This window comes from Morone saxatilis, unplaced genomic scaffold (genome assembly GCF_004916995.1).
Source record: "Morone saxatilis isolate NCDOM2014 unplaced genomic scaffold, NCSU_SB_2.0 Contig24, whole genome shotgun sequence".
Taxonomy (NCBI): Eukaryota; Metazoa; Chordata; class Actinopteri; family Moronidae; genus Morone; species Morone saxatilis.
In genome coordinates, this window is record NW_023339807.1 from 17,003,845 (window position 1) to 17,013,899 (window position 10,055).

General features: G+C 37.5%; 2 protein-coding genes across 3 annotated transcripts in view; both read left to right on the forward strand.

Annotated features, from left to right (window-relative positions):
* The window catches only part of iffo1b (intermediate filament family orphan 1b), a 12,920-nt gene extending 7,744 nt beyond the window's left edge, over window positions 1-5,176 (forward strand). The window contains exons 7-9 of one of the 2 annotated variants that reach the window (XM_035672598.1): window positions 319-411; window positions 986-1,116; window positions 1,863-5,176. In XM_035672598.1, coding sequence (XP_035528491.1) covers window positions 319-411; window positions 986-1,116; window positions 1,863-1,962 — 324 coding nt within the window. In that variant the 3' untranslated portion in view covers window positions 1,963-5,176. The remainder of the gene's footprint in view (window positions 1-318; window positions 412-985; window positions 1,117-1,862) is intronic. The other variant, XM_035672599.1, reaches the window with a different exon arrangement.
* Window positions 5,177-6,187: 1,011 nt separating this feature from the next.
* si:dkey-260g12.1 (tumor necrosis factor receptor superfamily member 5) overlaps window positions 6,188-10,055 on the forward strand; it is a 5,278-nt gene continuing 1,410 nt past the window's right edge. Inside the window, exons 1-7 of the mRNA XM_035672668.1 lie at window positions 6,188-6,298; window positions 6,500-6,566; window positions 6,789-6,846; window positions 7,165-7,275; window positions 7,464-7,607; window positions 8,720-8,861; window positions 9,085-9,125. Of these exons, the coding sequence (XP_035528561.1) occupies window positions 6,501-6,566; window positions 6,789-6,846; window positions 7,165-7,275; window positions 7,464-7,607; window positions 8,720-8,861; window positions 9,085-9,125 (562 nt within the window). The 5' untranslated portion in view covers window positions 6,188-6,298; window position 6,500. The remainder of the gene's footprint in view (window positions 6,299-6,499; window positions 6,567-6,788; window positions 6,847-7,164; window positions 7,276-7,463; window positions 7,608-8,719; window positions 8,862-9,084; window positions 9,126-10,055) is intronic.

A 10,055-nucleotide genomic window follows, 5' to 3' on the forward strand; every position in this document is an offset into this window, starting at 1 on the left:
ACACACACACACACAGACAGAGTCTGGCCTGTATTGGTGTACAGTGTGTTTGTTTCCAAGAAATGCATGTAGGTATTTGTTTTCATTCAGCGGCTGTGTGGTGTTTGAACGGTCTGCTGTCCACTCTGCATTAGTCAGTGAAATTTGAGCTGATGGGAGAATAAAGCCAGCTGTGCTTTGATAGTCGTGTAACTTCACTTAGTGTCTGATGATGATTAGCACACAAACACATGTTCAGCTAAATGTTGCTACATTTTATCACATATGTCCAGATCAGATCAGAGATTCAAAATCTCCCCCTTCTCTCTTTCTCTCTAGCAGGAGGACTGTCTGGAACAGGTGATTAATGACACTGAATGCCTTTTCAAGTCCCGAGAGAAGGAATACCAGGAGACAATTGACCAGATTGAGGTCAGACTTTTACTCCGTGTATTTAAAGTACAAATATGTAATCATTTCTCTGTTGATATACAGTATGTTGCCTGTTTTTCTTCGTGTTTTTTCTCACGTCCTTTGCATTGTGCATTGAGATTCCATTACCACAGCTTTTCCTATGCCTCACGCATGCACACAGGGTTTGTGCAGTGAGAAGATTTACTGAAGAAGAATGACTCAACATTAAGTGACACTGTTTTTCTGGTTGGTTTTGATTAGTCCATCTTGTAATGGTGCATCCAGTTGCTTTGATAAATTCCTTAATCAAGGCTCAAGAGCTCCTTAATGCATTTGTTCTTCTCATTTTCTTGTTATATAGCATTGTACTGTGTATCTTTTTATCTCATATGTGTAATCAAACATCTGTAAAAATTATTCTTTACTTAGACATAAAAGAGTTTCATAAAGCTGTGTGAAGCTTGGCAGTAATTGGCCAGGCACATAGCCGGCACCTCATAGTTGTGCAGAAGTACTTTTTTATGGTAAACACATCACAGCATTTGTAATTTAACATTTGTAATATGTTTGACTGCATGTTTCCTGACTCCAGCTGGAACTGGCCACAGCAAAGAGTGACATGAACAGACATCTGCACGAGTACATGGAGATGTGCTCGATGAAGAGAGGCCTCGATGTTCAGATGGAGACCTGCAGGAGACTCATCACGCAGACTGGAGACAGGTGACACACACACACACACACACACACACCACACACACACCACACACAACACACACACACACACACACACACACTCTCTCTCTGGCTTTCAGGCTACATTATCGATCTGCCAGTCCTGGCTGTATCTAATTATATAAGGCCAATGGTCTGTCAATCAGTTTTTCTTTTGGTAATGGTCCTTTAGTTTCTTACAGTAGCACTTTACTTTAAGTCCCGATACAACAGAGGTCTCAAACTGCTGGCCTGGGGCAGATAATAGAATCCAGCCCACAAGTTATTATTATTATTTTTAATTATTATTATTTCTACTTGTTTCCTATCAGTTTTACTACCCCTTTATACACAAATAAATTAAAACACAATATTTAAATTTGGCGCAATGTAATGACAAAGGTCAATGGTGCTTGCAAATGCATGCAAACGGTGCAGGTTTCAGGCCTTCGTTTGTTGTTTGGCTGCGAACAACAAAGATAATATAAAATGATCATATACAAATGTGTTGAAACTACCATTTGAATTTTTGTGGAGTATGATGCAGTATTATCCAGTATAAGGGAAAATATTTTCAGAATATTGTGGTTTCTTGTAGTATTTGTACATGGCCCTCCTATGACATGACAAAATCAGCAAGCCCCAAGCCAATCTGAGTTTAAGACCCCTTCCCTACAGCATTTAGTAAGCAGTATACAATCGTTTAATGAAGGGTCTGTAACACAACATGAAGCGTGTGTATCTGTCTCTCACAGTAACTCTGCAGCACCTGCGTCCACTGAGGACAGTGACCAGAGAGAGAGCGACAGGTCTTCAGCATCTCCACCTTCTTCCTCGAGCGCTGGGAGATCTTGACACTTCCTCACCCCGGCAGCGATGGGGGCTGTGGTCATTTGACCTCCACTGCATACAGCTACAGTACCACACCAACGCAATACACACCTGTAACTATGGCAACACCATGTTTACATGTGAACCTCTTCATTTACTGAGTCACACTGTTTATTCTTCCTGCTGTCCATGCAAAGCAGCTTTGGTCTGAGGAGACTTTGAGCACTGGAACTGTGAGTTGAGTAGCACAGCTGGATTTTTGTCATTATTACTCCATGCAGATGCCACTGCCCTGCAGAGGGGAGAGGTCTTCTTGTAGTTGGACCCTGTCAGCTTGTGTTTGACAGCAGTAGTTAAGAAAGTGAATTTTATAATGGATTGTCCTGTGAAGAGTCAGATGGTTGCATATCCTCAATGTATTGTAAGTAAACGGCTGATCTCCCTATTGTGTGCTGAGGCAGTACAGTGCTGCAGGCTACAGGAAAACATAGCATGACTTATTCACTCCACACACAATAAGAAAAACACTTTATAACCTGGGCATCTGAAGCTAATCATGGAAATACCTATTGTATGGTCACTAAAAGTCCACTCCACACAAATGTACAGGCTGATAATGTACCTTCTACTAGTAAACAAACCACAACAAAAAACAGATAGCAGGATAGTTTGAGTTGTGCCGGAGTTAATTGAGTGTATTTTGGAGTTTGGTATTGATAATAAGGAGCCTTTAAAGTCTAATAAGATGTCATAATTCAGCATTTTACTGCCTTACAGCTGCAGATTCTGATCTTGCTTTGTATCTGTATACTAACAGATTAAACCACTGGCAAAGCAAACCTTAAGTCCTAAATAAATCATAACAACTGTGCTTTAGCTAAATATGAAGTGGAAAAATCATTACTTTTTAAAAAACCAAAACATTAGGCGTGTGTATAATGGAGCAGCAATTATTTCTCATGGATCCTCCAATATTAATTATGTTCGATTATTTATCTGCTGTCAATTAATTAGATCCAAACTGGATTTTATGGGAGAAATCCACCAATGTAAACATGTTATCCATTGCTCCACTTCTCTACCATTTCCTAAATGTTGCATTAAATCTACAAATAAAGGGCCAAAATAGCTCATCATTCACAATGTATCCACTGCAGTTGCAATACATTTTAACAGTACTTAAAACATTGGCTGTAAGCATCAGTAATGTAATGTTCAACAAGACCAACATGGCGACCCTCGTACACAGAGAATAGGCACCAACATCAATTTCTCAGTGGGAATTTTAATGTAAATTAATGTGGACAATAATAAAGAAGTAGAAGAAGCATATGAAGGGAAGTAAGGAACATCAACAAGGTTTCAACATTTAATAACAACAAAAAACAACAACATTCTGTTAATGGTGCTTCATAAGAAACTTAAAGGTGTGTGAGAGGGAGGCATGTTTTAAATGTAGCCATAGTCTCCATCCTGTGCAGGTAAGATTTAGTCTGCACCCTCTTGAAGCTTATGAATGAAGAGTGTTGGCTCTGGATTCGGCTCTCGGTGTCACTGACACTCTGTATGAATGCTATATAATGCTTAGTTTAGAGTCGGGTCCCGTTTGTTTTCGAGCTGCATGGTTGAGCAGAATTGCTGTAAGGATACTAAAAGAAGAACAAAAGGATGATGACATCGTGTAAGTTAGCCGCTGAGTGCCAAAATAAAACGGTCAGATTATGAATCAACAGGAAATTGCTGGAAATAAAAGAATGACTAAATATAGCTGCCAAAGCTATGTCACCAAGGTGCTTGATGTATATATAACTAAACCTATTTTTGAGCCTGTAAACGTTGCACATAGAAAGAAAGAGCAAAGCAAAAATGTATATGAAACAATCAGCACTATTACTTGTAAAACGTGACAAAAAATGTTGACACGCTGGAAATAGAAAACTATATTTCTTCTATCCATATTTCCTCATCTTTTACATGTTGCAGGTGGGGTAGTAGAATAATAAATTAACACGAACACATACCTCATTTTTACTTTATTTATGTTTTAATGTGCACATTTAGCCATGAACTTTGACTCCGACACTTCTACAGTAAAACATATATAGCAAACTGCTGGAAATCGTCACTGTCAGGGGAGTGCCCCCTACCATCACTGCTCTGTTATCAGACACTGTTGTCTAAATATAGTCCTGGCTGTAGTTTTCCTCTCTGTGGTTGAACCAGGTGAGATGTATTTCTTCTGCTTCTATTGCGACTTGCACTTCAACTTGACTTTGAGAAATACAGACAGTAGGAGGACATATTTGAAGCTTGTATAAACTCATGCATGTGTGGCTGTTGGAATCAGCTGAATGCTAAACACAGTATTTCACTACTGTTTGAATACAGAAGGAGGATGTCAGAGATGCACTGTGTGAGACAAAACATACCATTTCCCTTTGTATAGGTTTACTTTCTCGCACTGAGTGAGTCTCTATGTATGCATGTGCCAGTGTGTATGTTTTTTGGGCGTTATGTCTGTATAGTGAGTGTTTTTAAAAAGACTTTTACTGGGGCAAATGTACAACACGAAGAAGAAGGAAACAGTCCAATTTGTTTACCTTTACAAGAGAAATTTGAGATGTCTTTTGACAATAATCACCTCAAAAATTGTAGATATTTAAATCAAATGACAATGGAGTTCTTTTTTTCCATTGGTACACTTTCTTTATGAGTGTATGGGGTTGCCAAATAAAGTCAATTTAAAAATAACTCAAGTTAAAAAAAAATAAAAATACAACTACTGAAATGCAAATGCTTTAGCGAAATGACTGTACGATGGCTTTGATAATATATGTGTAAAGGAAATATAGCTTTGAATATATACTTGTGTTCAAGGACTGCAGAAGAAGATTGTCCACAGTCACACACTGGAAAAGAAACTTCTAGAAGCTTTGAATTAAGATATAATAACCTGATTGCTCTATTTAGCTTTTCAATGGAAACAATGGTGGTTGATGACAAAAACAAGTTTTTTTTTGTGAATCTTTATGAAGGAGAAAGACTTGCCTCAAAATATGTTGATTCAATTTATGTCTCATAACTATTTGATGGTAATCCTGAGTATTGATTGAGTATTCCAGATGTGTGACTATGCAGCTTTAAATATCAAGAGTATCAGTAGTAATCTAGCTTCACTGCAGAGCTACATGTAATGTGTGTCAAGAGAGACTGAAAGAATAAAAGATGCAATTGAGCAACAAAATTATGTGTCTATATTAGTTATTTCTGTGTGTTTCCATTCAACATTTCCTATGCGCCTTGGAAAATGAGTAAACGTGAGTACCACAATTAAACTGTCCATTGTGTTCGGTTTGTGATGGAAATCTCACATGGAGATAGCTCGAAATGTAGGCGAATAAAACTAAAACTATCTGCAGAGTATATTTACTCAAGTACTCTACTTGATTTTGATGCACGTCCGTTTAATGCTACTTCATACATCTACTCCTCTACATTTATTTGACAGCTTTAGTTACTTTTCAGATTAAGATTTTCATCATATCTTGAGCTTATAAAGTAAGATGCTTTGTTTAAGATTAAACATAGACCTAGACTCCCAACATTTTTAAAAGCAGTGTGTAGTGCAGACCCCGTTGTCATGTTTCAGATTTCTCCTCTAAACTACTCGGAGGGTAAATTTAAATAACTGCTTAAAAGCCCAAAAGGATAAAAATATTTTATAATTTACACAGAAAAGGGCCAATTACAGAAAATCCCTAAACAACTGATTAAAAAATTGCGTAGCATAAAGTTGTTAAAACTAGCTCCACCTTGACCAGCTACAATACAATAATACATCAGTCACATGGACCATTCTGCTGCACTATATTTCGCTCATAATACTTATGTACTTCCACCACTTTTTTTCTTGTTTTGAATTTTTCTTGACTTTTTCTTGACCTTTGGAGAATTAAATCTAGCAAATCGAATTAAAGGTACTTGAATATTTTTCTAAAAACCAAAACTTCGATCGTTACCGTCACTGTCTAAAAAAATCTGCTCTTCCATTATGTTGTTGACACAAGGTAATTGTGCACAGAACAGCTCTTTGATTCATTGTTCGTCAGACCTTACAGTTTGCACGGAAAGTGGTAAGCCTTTGATGCAGAAACATATGTGAGCCTGAAGCAGCAAATAGACTGGTTGAGGTCGGTGGGCGGGGGAGACAGGAAGACAGGAAGATGTAAGCAGGTAAGGAAACAGTGACAAAGAGGATGGGTAGAGTGAGTGACAGAACATAGAGAAAGAAAGACAGAGTCACACCTTAAGGAAATTAACAAAACAACAGAAGGAGAACAAAAGACACATCATATTGAAGGTAAAAAATACTGTTTTTTAAATATCTATTATGTTTTAATGTCACATTATTCATTTTATTATATATTATATTATTATTTGTGATATGAGAAACGTTGCTAATGTTCTTAACAAAAACATGTCCTGCCTTTCAGTGTGGTGGTTTTAGCTGACCGGCTGATATCTTTATTTATTTATTTATGTTCTAAATGTTTCTCCATAGGATGGGACTTGTGCAATGTCTTGTGATTGTCTTGATGTTACCTGCACAGTTGGTTCTCACCTCTCCGGTAACAATGTCCTTCTTCTTCGGTTTATATAAACTGTATTAAATTAGTTGTTTAAATTGAATTCAATTGTATAATTTTATTATCATATGCTGTTTGCCTTTCAAGTGTAAGATGTAGCTCAAACTGTCAAATGTATACACTGTATGTACATGTATTTACAAGTTAATCAGGACTTTGCTGTGGTGTAGTGGTTTGTCTTTAGTTGTATTAATGTGTTAACAGACAGAGCCGACCAAATATTACACCCTGCGCGGCAGAAGGTGTAGATGGTGCCCTGCAGGTAAGTTAGTTTCTTCTACTTCTATTACTTCTATATCTGTTTTTCTGTTTCTCATTTAGCTTTGACTCAATATTTTTAATGAATGAATCAGCAGTGGTTCATATTTGGAAATTACTATAAAGCACTGAGGCATACAGTATCTTTCTTTCTCTCTCTCTCGTCTATTTTATTGGCACGTCTCTGTTTGTCTTGCTGAAAAATGACGCACACTGCACACAGAGTTGTGCTGTATGACCACATCCTTCATTAATATGCACTTTGGGTGAGCAGTCTCTTTGCCATCCGGTTGTTCTCATTTGTTTCTTTCTGTTCTCTCAGGTGAGTACCAGAGCTCTTGTACCGAGTGCTTGCCCTGTCCTGCTGGAACCTTCACAATTGAGAGGAACCGAGAAGAAACCTGCCATTCCTGCTACACAGACTGCAAAACAAGTAAAGAAACTATGAGTAATTTCTACCGAGTTAACGGTTTCATCCAGCCCTGTCAGGACTGCGATACCAGTGGCCTTTGGGTTTCTATAAACTGAAAATCTATTAATCTCATTCTCTTTGCATTTCTGGATATGACATTTTACTGCAATTAAAACCCCTAAAATTACCTCTATTTTCCACTATTTCAGATTATCATCAGAAGGTGGTTCAGAACTGCACCAGCAAGTCCGATTTAAAGTGCATCTGTGAAGCAGGTTTCAAATGCACTGCAATGGTCCCATTATCAGAAAATTGTAGAGACTGTGAGAAGATCAAGGAAACAACCACAACAGGTAAATGCACAGCAGTGCAGACTTTCAGTTCTTTCAGATTAAACAGGCCTCAACCAGCAGGGGGCCTCATGATAAACGAAATATACTTGAGAAGAGTTCACTGACTGTAAAAATGACTGATAATGATACCCAAGGCTATACATTAGTCATTTACACATGTGACCGTTAGAAAATGTTATGAGCTAAGTCTGAGCCTGGGGGGCTCCCCTCTCAGTGAGGTGAAGAGCACTATAAGAAATATTCAGATCCTTTACTTAGAATAGTAAGAGTACGATGTGAAAATACGACATTACTGCTGCATTAAGTCATACTTGAGTAAGCAAGATATTAAAAGTAATTGTATTAATTTTGATAAAAGGTCTGGTGGACATTTTAAACATTGGTGAAGAAATACTGAAACACTGCAAATCCACAAATAGATATAAACATATGAAATATGAGATATGAAACAAATGAAATTAATGTTGTGCTTTCAGATTAGAGTTACCTGCAACTAAGTTGAGAAAGCTCTTACCCTTCCTACAACAGGAAATGAGAGAGAGAGAGAGAGGAATGCAAATGTCCTTATCTGGACAACCAGTGCAGCTCATGGTTAGAGCCTTAACCCCTACACTGCCAGGATGCCACAAATATTTGACTTTTACCCAACAACAGTGTATATTTGATCTAACATTTATGAATGTACACTTCTAAGTATAGTATTAACCACAGCTGTCAACTAAATGTATTCAACTAATGAACAAAACTTATCTCTAGTAATGTAGAGGTTCAAGTAACTGGAAAAAAAAGTTCCAGTAAATAAAAACAAAGGATGAAAGAAATAAGGAATAATTTTCCAGCCATGGGTATTGTTTTGAGACGTGAGATGTAACACCTCAGTAGCACCAACAATGTATTAAATCTCACAGATTTCTCTCTCAGATCCCTCCCTGTGTAGTTGTTTGAATTTTGTTTGGCATTTCTACTCACTCTAACACATTTATATACATCCAGTCTTTATCTGTACCATTTAAGCTGCTGCCATTGCCAAGACATGTCAGTGAGCATTATTTTGATCCTGCTTTTGTCCTTTTTTAATCTGAAACTAAACCTGTGATGTTTTTGTCCTCCAGAAGCAGCAACCATTATCTCAGACAATGATAAACACACACTGCCATCAGCTTCCTCAGCTTCCTTGACTTCCTTGACTTCCTTGACTACCTCAGCTCCCTCCGGACATAGCAGCACTTCTGCCAAACCCTGCCAATTCCCCAAGTAAGTTATGGATTTCCCTACAAACAGTACATAATGAATACCTCACAGAGTGGAGTTTTAAGACTTTTGATTCACATGACACCCAAAGCCAAAGTGACTTATATTGCTCTCAGATTTACAGTGGATTACATAAAGAACATTTTAGCATTCGATACAGATGTCACAGATATTGTCATATGTAAGACCGAGATATTTAACACTTTTTAACCTTTATCTCACACAGGTGTTCCGTGTCAGACTCAGTGGCAGGACATATCAAAACAGGTAAGTGTGATTTACACATGAAAAAAAGAGTGTGACAAGAGTATGAAAAATCTCTAGAGGCAGAAAGATAAAAGAAAGCTACTCTAGCGACATGGCCCTATAGGAGTGGCACTGCTGGTCATTCCAGACTGAAATATCTGAACAAGTATTACATGAATTGCCATGAGAGTTTGTACAGACATTCATAGTCCCCAGAGGATGACTCCTACTGACTTAGGTACTGACTTCTAGTGCCACCAGCAGGTTTACATTTTTGGCTTTTAGTGAAACATCTAGACAATTATTGCATGGATTGCCATTGACTTTGGTACACATATTTAGGGTGCCCAGAGGATAAATCCTACTGACTTTAGTGATTCCCTAACGTTTCCTGTAATGCCACCAGCAGTTCAGTGTTTTTACTTATGCTGTGAAATATCTTAACATCTGTTTGATGTATTCACGCAAAATTTTGTACAAACATTAAAGCTGCATAAAGTAATTTATATTAAAAATAACTTTTTGTCATATTTGCTGAAACATTCAGAGAAAGATAGTTGAGTTTTATTCCCATTTCATCAAATACCAGTCTGGTAAAGAGGTCATTTTCAACCTACCAACCAAAAGTGTCTTTCTATTTTTCTTGGCTCTGATTGGTTGTTTTCATTCAGGCCTGTCACAAGGAGGAGGAGAGGAACATGATTTTTTTCAAAGATTATCTGCCTTGTGTACTACTGTCAGGATATAGTGAAGGATTCAGCAAATATGAAAAAGATTTTTTTTTTTTATAAAAGTTACCTACTGAAGCTTTAATGATTCCCAGAGGATAAGTCACCACCAGTAGGTTCACATTTGAGGTTTTATTGTGAAATGTCTCCACAACTTTTGCCATGGAATTTGGTTCAGATAATTATGTTCCACCCAGGATGAATTGTAATAACTGGTGACCCC